A 14493-nucleotide genomic window follows, 5' to 3' on the forward strand; every position below is an offset into this window, starting at 1 on the left:
CCCGCTTTACGCAAGATATGCAAATTACCCATTCACTCCATGTCCCCCTAATCCCAGAATAGATGGGAGTTAATTTTCAGGGGAAAGTGCACAAAGAATTCTTGCAATGAGGCAGATTATCTGGAAAAAAAAATTTAATGATAATTTTTTGCAAGCGACTGAAAATGAAACACCTTTATTGAGAAAGTATTTTGGCATATAATTAATCATAGCTTTGTGATCATTACTAATTACACCTTGTTAGAGGGGTAAGGCCCACATAGTATTTTTTTTTTTTTTTGTATGTACCATTGTTCTTCTCCCTACCACAAAATCCAAGGTTCCTCTGTTATTGTCAACACCCTAAATCACAGCTTCATCACTGTTTGAGACTCTCATTCACTCATGAGAGTCTGGCTTGCGAGGCAAACACATCTCTATTGTGCTTTGAGAAGATGCTTTGAAAGACATGAATGAATAATCAGTGAGAAGCACCTGGTATTTAACCAAAATCAGTGACAGCAGGCCAGCAGTACAGCGAGTATTTTGTATTGGAAGACATTGAGTGCTTAAGTGGATGAGCCCAGTAATGTTGGGGGAGACTGATTAGGCATTAGAAACACCAGCGAATTCATAACAGTACACAGGTCTTTACAAACACCAGTAATAGGAATGTCATATAAAAAGAGCTGGGTTAATTCTTCGTGTAATACATCTTTAGAGCTTTACAAATGTCTACTGTGCCTTCATTTAGGGTGTCCTATCGGCAAGTCCAAGTGTCCTATTGGCAGGTGGGATGAAATCATCCTCCTGACTTGACAGAAATCTAAAATCTTTACATTTTCTTCACAAGACTGACAGAATAGACCCATTTAGGCACTTTTTAAAAAAAAAAAAAACAAATATATCATTTTGCTACAGTTCAGTGCTTGTTGTCGTTGCTGCCAGGAGAACGATACTGAAATGTTTCATGTCCTCACACACTTCATTTCCACTGACTTGTTCAGAAAGGCTACTATTGCTTTGTTGAGGCCGCTGCACCAGCAGATCCTCTGGCAATGGATGGCAGTAAAAAGTGTCTCTACAGTTTCAACAAGCAGGTTTCTGCTGCATCAGTGAAATGTTCTGGTGCGCTCTGGGCAAGAGTCACTGCTCGGGCTGCGATGTGAAATAATCATCTGTCCGGAACACACTGGGAATCTCTTGCCGCTGATGTGATGCTGGTCTTCTTGGGCTGGCCGGTTTCTGTGAACAAACAGAAGCAGATCAATTTGTAGTGTCTTAAAGTGGGTCCTGAAAGCTATTCCAACATAATATAGTGGCTGTTTAATGACTGCACATATAGGATTTTGATTGTCATTCCTTGAACTGTTTTCTCAAGACTCTATTGATTGGGAGAAATAATGGTCATATGGATAACTTAAGAGACAGGAGCAATCACAGTACAGGATCTTACAGAATCTTTACAGTACATCAGTACATACCATAGGGCAGCAGTCATGACAACTGTGATGTATGTTACTAAACTACCGAAGGATCTCAGCCCTGTTCAGCCAAACAGAAGTAAGCACACCAAAATTCACTGGTTCGAATATATTTGTCCTTTCAAGTCTCTTCCTCGAGCAACGCAGTAACAGCTATTGGGGCAACAAACAGATAATGTAAAGCTAAGACATAACAGGTATGCGAAGGAGCTCTCACATTTAAGAAGCCCGGGACAGTCATTGTTCGGAGGATCTTCTTGAAAGCGCTTGGTAGTGTTCCTAGTTCACCCTCTGCCTGGGTGACCTGCTCCTCCATGGCACTGACGTTGGCTCCTACCATCTTCACAAACGCCTTGGTGCACAACACAATGATGACAGCAAGCAAAGCCCATTTTAAAGATTATTAGTACCAGTGTCACAGCAGGAGACAACCCACTTCAAAAGTATGCAAAGCAAGATGGTTTGCAAGCCCATGCAGGCACTTGCTCGCTAAAGTGTGCATAGTTTTCATTGTTAAAAGAATACATACTGTTTGTGAGTTTGAGTACATAGCTCAGAAAACAGCCTCAATGGCTATAGGGCACTAAATTCTTGACAATTATACAACTCTCTAGGCCTACCATTGTGGAATAATTTAAAATGTTTGGTGGGTAAAATGTTTAAATGTGGCTAAGAGTGTCTTTTAGGTGATAAATAAAGTGTTCATCTCTCAAGGCCAGTTACTTAGTTATTGCATAGATGTTCCACCAGGCTGCAGCTTGCAATTTGTTATTTAGTGTATTGATGTTCAGGACTGTGTCTGTATGTGTTAATCAGTGTGCAAAACATCATCAGGATTTGAAAAAACAAACACGTTATACACCTATATTGTTTATTTCTGTCATTGTTTCCAGAAAAGAGTCAATAGTCAACTAATTGGTCAGACTGTTATTAACTTGCCTCACAGTTGCCCCTTTTGTAAAGCAAATATAAATTTTGCATTGTTCATTAGTAATAAATACCATACAAAGTTTTTGCTTTGCCATCACATACAGGTTATATTCAATTCCGAATTTGTTTTGATGTAGTTTGCAGTCTAGTTTGGACTGGTCATTTATTAGAGGAACTGGTCATTTATTAGAGGAACAGCAATATAGTTATTTAAAGCAAATTAAACCCCATCAAACAAAAAAGGTGAAAACCCTCACTTACTTCTAACTTGTCGATTCTTCTGTATATCTGTCTCATTTCATCAGACTTCTGCTGGATTTGAGGTAGGTTCTCGTTCACTATCTGGGAAGTATCATTACGGATCTGGAGGAAAAAAATAGGTGTATGCATGACATAATGAACATTGGCTACAATAATATTGTATCATCTTCTTTTACATGAGCATGGTTTGACCAAACTCACCATATCAAGCATCCCAACAAACTCATCTACTCTTGTTAGCATTTCCTCCAAGCTCTTCTCCAAGCAAAGGATCTGGAGAAAGATCATTGACAGAGGTCATGTAAACACTGAAGCAACTGGGCTCACAACAAATAACTTTTGTGTAAAACTGAAATTTGATGCAGTTTCTGTGGACTTTATGCCCCAACACTGCACAGTCAGTCCCACTGGCCTGTTTAAGCCAGAATGCAGCTCCGATGCCATTCATGTGTGTAAAGAAGAACCACAGGAGCACAACACAGGGGCCTTTGTCCTCCTGCTCAGCCTCTTTACACACTGCCTACCATCACGCATATCCAGTTAACATTAACTCAGGTTCACAGCAAGCTGACCACTCGGCCGGCAAAAAACACAACTTGCAATGTTGGTAAACGAGCCGATATAAACTCAAAAGAAATGTAGAATTATTACAGTAATGCGCCAACACAACGTGGCTTAGTTACTTTGAAACTAGACAGTTAACGTGGCATTATTGACTACTGAATGCCACCTTTGTTCTGTTTCACCACAGTGGTGTGCTAATATGAAAACAAGCAGCTAGCTAGCATAACTCAACTGGTTGCAGTGCTTTCCCAAGCCTCATTAACCAACACAAACCTCTTCTCCAGCAGTCGCTCTGATGTAGGAGGAGTAGCTACGGGCGGTGTAACTCAGCACCCCATCGTCTTGGTCCGGGTCCTCTTGGTTGGCTGTCTCCGGCTCTGCTTCGTCGAGGACCGGGCTGTGGGGGAGAGCTGCTGCGCCAAAGCTGGGGCTCTGCGACACGGTGCCGCTGCTGAGGATTTCACTCACCATGGACAAACTGCTCGCACTCTGGGAGACGATACCGCTGTCTCTGCTTATCTCCGCGCTTGACTCCTCCAGGGGAGACAGGAAGCCCACCCTGTCCATCCTGTGATGGTCCATTTCGCCTGTCTTTCTGCTCTACTGCCGTGTTTTGTCTGTCAAATGATCGGATCACGTGTGGTGCAGCGCGGATGGTGGCTCACAAGGGTCAAAATTGTGCAATCCCTCAAAGAGTACATAAAGCAATCAGCAGCACTCCTCTGTCTAAAGCAGCTGCGTCCGGTTTGAGTTGTAAGTACCTTGGAGCAAACCGGCCACAGTTCGATTCAGTAGCTATATAAAAAGCAGTTGCATTTGACAGAGGAGTTTATGAGCTAAGAAAAACAGTGCATACAACAGTCAATCTCTAGGATGCCTTACAAGGAAATGGGAGATATACTATGACTGTTACGGTTTGTTATTGTTTGTGAAGAAAATTTGCAGCTAAAAAAACACCTAGGAGTCGGAGAGAAGGGAAAGTGGTGTGAACAGTGTGCATCTGCATGTGTGTGCGTATGGTGCCACATCTCATGATGTGCGGTGTCATTGCTTTCTCAACCAGCAGGTGGCAGCCAGGATTACAACATGGTGCTGGGCTTTTATGGCTCAGGAATGTTTGATGCAAAAGTAGATCAATAAGAGAGGTCTACAAAACTAAAAGCGTTGTTTATTAAGAGTATCAATTTATAAAGAGTCTACTTCACTTGATATTGAATCTGGCTTTAATTAAATTGATTTGTGATTCAAATGTGAACTGAGGAGAATAGAGCAGTGACTGCTTCATAGTCTCATGGTCATGGTGACAGACAGATTAAATTGTTAACATTTGGCTGGAACACTTTGGAGACATGTTTTTGAAGATTGTTTTCTGAGTCTAGGAGAAAAACAACAGCCATGCATGGCAGGGTGGCATTTCCATTGAACACTTTCTTCCAAAAAATTATATATAGTCACTATATCTTCACATATATACACACTCAGTGGCCACTTTATTAGGTCCACCTGCACCATCTAATACAACCCAATACAGCTGTTCTGTATAGAGTTCCCTTTTCTGATGCCTATAATGCTCATTTTTTTCTTTTTGTCACATTAATAGAGGTGTCCATTCAACTCTACGTTTGGCATTGAGCTCATAGCATTTTTGAGAAGTGTTTCTACTATTCTGTCTCCCTCATGTATATAAATAGGGAGGACAAAAAATTAGAAACACCTTTCCAGCTAATAGAGTCCAGTACAAGACATCTGCAAACTACAACCTCAATAATAAACACAGCATTAAATTTACAAATTCTCCACAATGTCAACACAAACTAAACATTATAAACATTCTTAAGAGGTAGAATTTATGGCAGAGCTATTGCACTGAACTGCATTAGACTGGACAGGTGGACCAAATAAACTGGCCACTGAGTGTCTATGTATATAAAGTCAGTCTCAAATTCTACACTTGAATCCTGAATTTTTTGAGCAGTCAGCACCCGTGCCACGTGGGAGGAACATAGTTTTGAAAACATCACATGCTCTAATGCTAAATCATCGAACTATGACCTCTGTGCATGACTCCCACCAATAATAAAACAAGTTCAATTAATCATTTGCACATTACCACATGTGGGTTGGTGTGCAGACCGAGGGGCCAGACCGGGTGTTAATGATCTATTAGTTGTTTGACCAGTGTGGCATCCTGAGTAAACATGGCAGATAAGCGTTCATTAGCAGAGAGGTGAAAGGGGTCTGCTGCTGCTGGGGCCCCTGACCAGGGACAGAGCTGCATTCCTGCTGTCCAGGTTGGATAAATTAGCACTAGCTGATAGCCGGATGATGATGCTAAATTCTGGTTAAGGGAAAATTCCACCCTTGGACACTTTTACATAGCTCTATATCTTCAATCTGTTATGTTCATGCTGTAACTGACCTTTTGTTATACCAACTTTCCCTCAGCCAGACTAGTGTACAAATAGATATCTTCATTTCCTAGGATGCCTACAACAACCCTCAGAGATTTGGTGTGAACTTGAGAATTTGATAGGGGAATGGGTGAGATTGTTAAAAAATCTGAGGCTATTATCTTCAATATTTATGTACATATCCTTGTAGAGGTTTTTTTTTTTATCTCTGCTGATAGATTTGTCTTACTGATTGTTTACTGTGCAAAATGATGAACCTGGAAAGAATTGCTCATCGATTCTATGGGACGGACACCAAAATGTGGTGTTCGGCTCTGGTATAAATATCAGAATGAAATGACATCATCTTCATTTGGCTAATTTTCCATGCAAATGGGAAAAATACCTCAAACAACAAAATGGACCCAGAAATAGATATATAAATTTGCCAGTAGCTGTTTTTTTTTTTTTTTTTTTTTTTTAAAAAAAAAAAACAGTGTTAAGGTCTTACAGGAATTTCTGGACTTCATCTTTAATTCTGTCGGTTTAACTAGTGAGTATGTTTGGTATACAAACACTGAATCAGGCTTTTCTTTGCCACTACATGCAGAATGAGGAAGACTGACACCTTAATTAGGTAAAGGGAAACAATATTTCACATTTAACTGGTAAAGATTACAGAACAAACCTGAGCACTCATGATAGCTATGAAGTTGCAAAAGTATTCAGTTTACCATAAGAATTAAATTCAATAATCTCCCTTCTTTCGCATGTGTAACAAAGTTGGTCTCTATCAAAATAGTGAGATAGCCACCAAAAACCAGGCACCCTACTTTTCAACATCAGAGGTCTGACTTCACAAATATTTGGGTGTGGGGTTTAGATACTCTTTAAATTACACAATTAAAATATTTAAGAACCACATATATAAATGTTGAACCAAGACATCAGAATCCTAATTTGCAAAACTGTGAGACTTAAAATAATTTATTGAAACAGATACAAGAGTTTGATCAAAATCATCAATGCATAAAAGACCTATTTAAAAAAAATCAAAGTCTACACAGCATTTATCAGAAATATAAGAAATATAAATTTACTCTTTAAAAAAGTTCATAAGCAAAACCTCCAAGTTGGTCCCAGTAAGAAGAATGAAAGATTCTTAATAAAAGTGGTCACTAACAGGAGATAGCAAGCTGTAGGCACATTCAGAACTCTACAATACAGTGGACTCACCTAAAAACACTTACTTGTCCTGATGCTTATTACATACATACAGATCTTTTGATGTAAGACAGAGAAAAAACTTTTAGAAATACGAAAAAAAAAAAACACAAACAATAAACTCTCATTGTTTCTTGGCTTGCAATTTCCTGTGATCAATTATTATGTAAAAAAACAGACAAACAAACAAAAAAGTTACAGAATTAGTATTCAAGGAAATATGCTCATGCTCATGTTTACCCAGCCTGGCCTGTTCCAGTTAAAGTCTTTAAGCAGCCGGGATGTTTCTATCTGTATGTATGTGTCAGCGTGTGTGTGTGTGTGTGTGTGTGTTTGTATGTATTATAGGGTAATGACAGTGCCATCCTCCTCCACCCCGCCCCTGGGCAGAGCTAGGCTGTGTCGTGGGTCTGTTTTTAGAGAGCTGAGGATTTTGTGCAGGCTGCCGTTGCTGTGGCGGAGGGCAGGGTTGCTGCTGTGATGCTGTGACGGGACGTGATGATGACTGTGTTGCGACTGCGGGTGTGGGTTATGCTGAAGGTTCAGGTCTCTGTGCAGCTGGTAGCTGAGGCTGCTGTGGTGGTGGGACCCCCCGTTGAGGCTTGGCTGCGAGTGGAAGGAGGCCGTGGAGACCACTGAAGCGGGCCTCGTCGGCGGGCTGGGAGGCTCCACCGTGCCCGATGCCGTTGATGGAATCTGCTGATGGGAGCGTGACATGTTGGACGCCATGGAAGTGTTGGACCTCCGTGATGGCCGCTTGAGGCTGCTCTCGATGACGATATCCGCCTCCTCGTCACTCTCCAGGTCATCTGGGTACCCGTGTGCCCCAGAGGTGATCAGCCCCGCTGTGGCCACCGACAGACTTGGGTACCCCGTCGACCCGCTGCTGTCCGACGACTGGCCAGAGCTACCGGAGATCCTGCTACTGCGGACCACGTTGTTGCGCTGGTTGACCGGCTTGACCGTCACGATCAGGTTGTGGCTGTTGGCAATCATCATGTCCGTCACTTGGTCTAAGGACTTCCCCGTCACTTCGATGCCGTTCACCTCCAGCACCTCGTCATTAACCGCCAGCAGCCCAGTGCTCTCTGCCAGCCCTCCAGGTACCATCCGAGATATGAAGATCCCTGGAACCTTCTCCAGCCCGTGTGGCGTCACCCGTACGCTGGTGCCATCTCGGATGTAAAAGCCCAACGGTTTGTCTGAGCCGTGGCGGTAGAGTCGGACACGGCGGTGGGATTCTGGCAGGATGTCCACGTCGATGATGGAGGAGACGGGCCGGAAGTCCTGTGGCATGCCGATGCGGATGTGTGGCCGCTTGCGGTTCACGTCGTTGTTCCGCAGCGCCACCACTGCCTTCTTCTTGCGTGTTAGCGTGTTGGTGCCAAAGTTAGCATAGTCGACCTCTTCTGCAAAGACAAAGAGAGACAGAGTTTAAGAGTAAGATTCCATCATTTTTAGAGTTCAGACTTTTTAGAGTTGCTCCTTACTTAGGTATTTTGCACAAATCTCGGGGGAGGATCTGAATAATGGGAACCAAGCCCAAAATGACCTGAGAGCACGTCAACTTTATTTAAGCACTGTGGTAAGCTGAATTCTGCAAGTACATTTCAGCTCTTAATGACACGCTAGGACTGTGTGTGTATAAAAAACTGCTGAGTGTGCAGAGCATTCCTGCCTGTGCTGACAGAGGTGACCCGCCCCGCTGCTACTTGGACAGCTGCTGTAGGAGTCCTACTGCACACGTGTGTACCCAGACACACAGGCAAACACATACACTATTCTGATTATTACAAAGGTAGAACTCGGCGGATATAAAAAAACAGTGTCGGTAGTTTTATGGCATTTCAGCATTTGCTCTTAACACTACAGCTAAAATTCAACAGTGCAACTGAACAGACAGAGAGTGCATGAAAAGACAATATGAAGAAATCTTCTAGAATGACACTATGAGGGAAGATCAGTGTGCCTGCCTCAGTTAATGCATGACTTTAACAGCAATCCACGAAACAATGAAAAACCTTTCTGAAGTATTAGATCACTGTCACAATGAGAGTGACTTCCTCCGAACCATGTTGCCGCGGCCAAGCATGCCTTGGATACACAGAGAGATACACAAATTTGTGCTCTGTGATGAATACGCCGATAAGCTGTCTCATCCTCTATTCTCAGAAGGACAGGAAATCTGGACACAGCAAAGCCCCGTTTGACAGGAAGTGAAGGTCCCAGAGCGGGTGCATCAGCTCCAGCACTTCCATGGCAACTAGAATGAGTCATCTTTGCCCTACTGTTTGGGACACCTGCTTTGTGAAGTGTGTGGTGTGGGTGAGAACAAACTGTAATTTTTGGCCTCAGCTTCAAAGTTCACTGTATAAAAAGAGTCTAACGCTGTTCTCTGTGTACACTGAGACAAATATGGTAATTCAGAGCCAGCTGGCTATTCGGCCCTCCAGTCACAGCAGGAGTGTGGACTCCAGCCATACAACTCCCCGCTGCAATGCTGACTCATCACCGCTCCATCTCCTCTTCCTTCTCTTCCTCCAAACTCTCCTCCCTTCCTGTGCAGAACCTCAGCTGTGCAATATAAGGATTTATGATGGAACGGTAGATATGTGTTAGGAAAATATGAGACTAACAACGGCACTTCACAGAGAACATGAAATGACACTCGCTGCTAAGGTCATCAAGTGCCCTCCAGCTCAAAACAACTGCCCCGAAAGCATTTTACTGCCTGGCAGAAAAACAGTCTGGAAAATACCTCCTTTCAACTTTTGCTGCTGTTTTTGTAATAATGTTGTTTTTTTTTTGTGTGTGTGTCACGAAGTGTCACTAAAGTATGGAGCATGGTATTCTTCGTATGGTATTCTTAGTTTTCTATGTATGTCGTGGCAGAGGTTGTTTTGATTGAATCCAGACAAAGCATTTGCTACAGGGCTGGAATTTCTGCCACAAGTGCAAGTCTTCCTGATGGGAAACATATTGGAGGAATCGCTGCCGAGTCTCATTACAGGTCCTGGGTGTAACGCCCTCCCCTCCACGCCCTTACCTCGGTCTGGAACCATGGGCACACCACACAGCACACCACATCAGGACTGCATTTTAGTAGGAGACATGATCGTTCTGTCAGAAATCCTTTGTATAGAGCAACAATTTTCATATGTAAAAAGTCCCACGGCTGTTCTGCAAAACCCAGACAGGAGCACATATCAGTTTAACTGGTTTGAAAAATCTTACAAAAACCTGGGGTGTGTTTGCTGTATCGTATGCAGCACTTGGAGATGGTCTGACACTTCACATTGAATATGTTGCTCACAAGTCACCAAGAGAGCTATATTTTAAGCGCACCATGCCTTACACAACAAGCAATGCTGATCATACATTCCCCCAGTAACAGAAGCCAGCAAAGCGACCCAGGATCCAGGACCCACAGGAGCCGGTGAAACAACCCTGTCTGTCTGTCTGTCTCCGTCTTTCTATGTCTGTCTGCAGGGGTTGGCCACTGAGTTCAGGATCAGTGAGACTCACACCCAAATTGGTTTTCCATTGCAAAGTAAATGTTACCATGCTACTGCAGAGCATTTTATGGCCTGGCAGAGATAGTCCTTTGAAGGAAAATACCTGTTGAAAAATGAGGCTCAAGTCCTGCCAAATACCTGCATGTTTTTCCCTTGAATTTCCTTCTCTTTAAGAACTAGATTTTTTAAAATTAAATAGGCTACAGGTCTGGGACAAAACAAGAAAATGGATCAGTTTTGCCTCTCTAATAGATAGGATTTCCTTGACCAATTCAATCTCACAAGATCAGTGACGACATCAAAGAAGCAAAAGAAGGATCAAGTATCAGGTGTCACAGCTTTCTAATCAGGTTCTAACTCTTGTCTTGCCAAGAGTGACACATACACACACACACACGCACACAGATTCTGTACAGAGCTAAGCACAACTAAGTGAGCATGTTCCGGCAAATCACACAGCTCCTATTGTAACAACTCCTGACAAATCTAATCCCTTCTACACTGAAGCATGATGGGAAAGCCAATGTGAACCCGTTGATCAAACACTGGCGGGTTGCTGCCAGCCATCTGCAGGCTCAACAGTGCCTAAGTCAAGTCTCTGAACCCAAGCTTATTAGAAAAGCCGTGCGACAGTAGTTCCAGTTTCCGCAATGCTATTTATTGTCAAATCTAATTTAATGATCACAGAGTATGGAAGTCAAAATGACAATTTATGTGATATGCAATCTAGGAGCACTTTTTGTCCATGCAGCATACATGCACACATACCCCTCAAATACCAGCTGCTTACATTTACCCACACACTTCAATTTCAACCAAACGTCATGCCATCCCACTGAAAATCCATCCAAGAACTAGGCTCGATGCTGACAGAGGCGGAAAAACATTAATTCACTTAACTAACATAAACATTTGTGGTCATGAGTATCAGTGTGGGGAATATGAGAGTTTGAGAAGAGCATGAGGGGATCAAAAAAAAAAAAAAAAGATTAGGAGCTGACAGGGGGAATTCGCTGCCATTTTTTCCACCATCGGCAACCTCAGTTTATTGACTGAATCATATTGCATTGCTCTGACGTCAAACTGGATCATGAAATTGTTTTTTTGTAAAGAAAACCCAAGCTCAACAGAGCCCCGATCATATAATGCCTGAGAGTCACCTGACCTGGCTCCCACCCGCAGCCCACGCAGGGTCAGAGCATAGAGGTCAGAGGTGAAGTGAGGGCTTCTGGGTAACTGTCCTACATTCTGCTCTGTGTGGTTATGTGTGAGTGTGTGTGTGTGTGTGTGTGTGTGTGTGTATGTGTGTGTGATATTCGTGGAATGTAAGGGGTTGATGTATGAACAGGTTGGACACTTCTCGGCATAGGTCTGGGCTATTTTAACTTGAAGCTATAGGCTATTTCAGAAATTAATCTCTTGCCAGAATATTGTTCCCAGATGATTTGCCAGTGGCATATTGTTAATTTGTAAAATTTTGGAGTAATTCAATGCAAATTTTACTTCAAAAATCAGGATGATCTGACAGCCCTGTTTCTAATCTTTCTCCATATTTGGCACAGTTTTGAGCTAAATTGTGTGAATTGTTAAAAAACAAAACAAAACAATACAAGATATAAGTAGATTCTAGATAACTAGTCTGAAATCCATTTCTCAGTTCCTATTGAAAGTGCCCTGCTGTTTCTGTGGTGGTAAAGCTAAGGAGAAGGAGGAAAAATAGCCTTTGTTCTACTGAAGCCCACCTCTAGTTAACTAAAACTGTGAAAGGAAGGGCCTTTAAAGTCCTACTGCTTTTCCACCATCTCCAATAAAACCCAGGAATCTAAAGAGTTTTATGATCGCCCATTAGGGCCTCCCTGCACACTTGGTCCTGGCATGTCTTCTTACACCCATTGCTGGCCTGACATAACCATAAACAGAGGCTGAAAAGAAGATGGAAGTGAACCAAAACAAAAACACGTTTCCATTTTGAACCACTGTTTCAAATCCCTTTTATGCTTTGGTAATTTTATGTGTGATGCCATGTGGCTGTGATACATGGCATTACCCACGTGGAATTTGCATGCTGTACGTGCGCGCGTGTGCGTTTAGGTTGCACATAGCTCACTACAAGGCACTGACGGGAAAAGGTGCACTGTGATGCGACACAAAATTGGTTTTCTCCCACCCTGTAGCAACGACTAAGAGAGTTCAAACGTTGCTGTGTCTGGCTCAACATGTGTGGCATTTCACACTGGGCGTTATGAGATGCTTAACATTTCTAGTATACCTGTGTTGGCATGGTGTGAAAAGTGATATAGGTAAGAGGAACACTTTAATTACTTTGGAACTAGCTTATGTAACCAGCTTCTTCACATAGTGATAAAACTACAGCGCCTTTGCATGCCTGGGTGGATGCATGTTAATTTGTGTGTATGAAAATCTCAGTGCTCGGTGGCCAAAAGGTGTGTGAGAATGTACCACTACGTTCATACAGTACATACCTGTCCAAATGCACGCCTGTGAGTACAAAACAGTAAGCAAGATGGCTGCCTGGGGACGCCGGTGGCTTTGGCATTCTAAAACTATTTGGTGGATATAATTTAATGACATGCACTTGACAAGTAAAATAAGCAAAGTAGTAAACCTAAGTGTGGAAATCAAGCGTGCTCCAAAATGCTGAATGGCGGGCCAGTCGCAAGACTGAACGAATGGAAAGATGGTGATTTTCTGGATTGTCAAACAGTGTTCAGCAGGAGTTGAAGCCACTCAACAGTAAAATGGATGAAATGAACGTGGTGTTAGAGAATCAATTAAACCCCAAGGTGGACAGTCTGAAAACAGAGACAGTCTGAAAACTGAACTCACTCAAAAAACAAAGGAAATTCAAGATAAGTTGGATCCGGACAAGCTGGTGGCAAGAATTGAACAAATGGAATCTGTTATCATCTCCGGCATACATTATGAGGAAGTGGAAAACATTATGGCGTTTGGTGAGGGACTTGCTCACCGAGGGTCTACAATAGGAGAATCTCCACGGAGGGACGGCAGCTGAAAGACTGATAGAAAGGGGAGGACGGCCTGGTGTGATAAAGGCAGAATTTGGCTCTGTAAAGGAAAAGGTGGATGTGCAACACGAGATACAAAAGGCCTAAACATACTTTCCATGTGTCAAGTCCACGCACAGCTGCGGACCTACACCAGTCGGGCGGACGCGCACACGGTTTTATTCATACTACAACTGAGGATTGCACATTTCCTGATCTGATGTGTGTGTGTGAGAGTGTGAGAGAATGGGAGAGAGAGAGAGAAAGAGACTTAAAGACACATATGGTAGAGCACCACTACTGGAAAAAGTATATTCAATTATACTTACAGGTCAAGATAAGAAGCTTTTTCTCTCTGACATTTTCGGTGCTCACTGAATGGCATTTGATTATTATTACTGATTAAACTATAAAATGAAACGAAGAAAAAATAACATGCTCAGTGTATAGCGTGGCCCGTCCTGGCTCATGGTTTACTTTGTGGGTGTGACCCCTTGAAGAGGTGGTGATATTTTTACCCACTGGTATGACCCTGACTCAAGGCTAACTTACAAGCACAGTCCCCTCAGACTGCTCCACAGAGCTAATACGTCTAACTAATGTGGCGCTAACCCACTGTGCCAAGAATATTTCAGTTAAGTATGAATACAAGTGTTGGGAAACATAAAACGCTGATGTGGAAAAATGCTTTCTCATAGATGGAGACTGAGATGTATGGAGCTAGTATAAAGAAAAGGGGGAAATTTGAACTAAATGCTCTAAGCTAGATTTAGTCCCGATAAGCTGACTGAATGGGGAGATGCCTGTCCGAATATCTGAGCGTAGATCAAACAAACCACTATCGTAAAGCTACAGGCTGACCTGGAGCCAGGAGCTCTGTCTATATCCAGCTTCAGTCTATCCATGCAAGAGACATTCCTGCACCCACCACCCACACAACCGCCCCAACCCCCGTCATGGTTTTCGGCCAAGAATGACAAAGTGCTTAGTGACAGGAGAGACCATAATCACTAGAGAGAGAGAGAGAGAGAGAGAGAGAGAGAGAGAGAGAGAGAGAGAGAGAGAGAGAGAGAGTGAGAGAGAGGAAGGGGGGGAGTGAGATGAGACAGAGAGAATAGTG

The 14493-nt window shown here is 42.9% G+C and overlaps 2 protein-coding genes across 2 annotated transcripts in view; both read right to left on the bottom strand.

Moving 5' to 3' along the window:
- Positions 1-196: 196 nt before the first annotated feature.
- On the bottom strand, positions 197-3872 carry bloc1s4 (biogenesis of lysosomal organelles complex-1, subunit 4, cappuccino). Its single transcript, XM_030064414.1, has 5 exons — positions 3492-3872; positions 2856-2927; positions 2655-2756; positions 1681-1815; positions 197-1224 (listed from the first exon to the last, which is right to left on the bottom strand). The coding sequence occupies exons 1-5, from the start codon at positions 3798-3800 to the stop codon at positions 1126-1128; spliced, it is 717 nt and encodes a 238-aa protein (XP_029920274.1). The 5' UTR covers positions 3801-3872; the 3' UTR covers positions 197-1125.
- Positions 3873-6579: 2707 nt separating this feature from the next.
- pard6gb (par-6 family cell polarity regulator gamma b) overlaps positions 6580-14493 on the bottom strand; it is a 34207-nt gene continuing 26293 nt past the window's right edge. The window contains exon 3 of the mRNA XM_030064410.1: positions 6580-8241. Coding sequence (XP_029920270.1) covers positions 7175-8241 — 1067 coding nt within the window. The 3' untranslated portion in view covers positions 6580-7174. The remainder of the gene's footprint in view (positions 8242-14493) is intronic.

The sequence above is a fragment of the Myripristis murdjan genome, chromosome 11, assembly GCF_902150065.1.
Source record: "Myripristis murdjan chromosome 11, fMyrMur1.1, whole genome shotgun sequence".
Lineage (NCBI taxonomy): Eukaryota > Metazoa > Chordata > Actinopteri > Holocentriformes > Holocentridae > Myripristis > Myripristis murdjan.

Excerpts from the sequence above, each read along its gene's own strand:
- bloc1s4 (XM_030064414.1), bottom strand. The coding sequence starts at position 3,800 with ATGGACCATCACAGGATGGACAGGGTGGGCTTCCTGTCTCCCCTGGAG. Across the intron at positions 2,757-2,855 it reads TTGTTGGGATGCTTGATATG|ATCCGTAATGATACTTCCCA; the intron begins GTGAGTTTGGTC and ends TTTTTCCTCCAG. Across the intron at positions 1,225-1,680 it reads CTGTCCCGGGCTTCTTAAAT|AAACCGGCCAGCCCAAGAAG; the intron begins GTGAGAGCTCCT and ends GTTTGTTCACAG.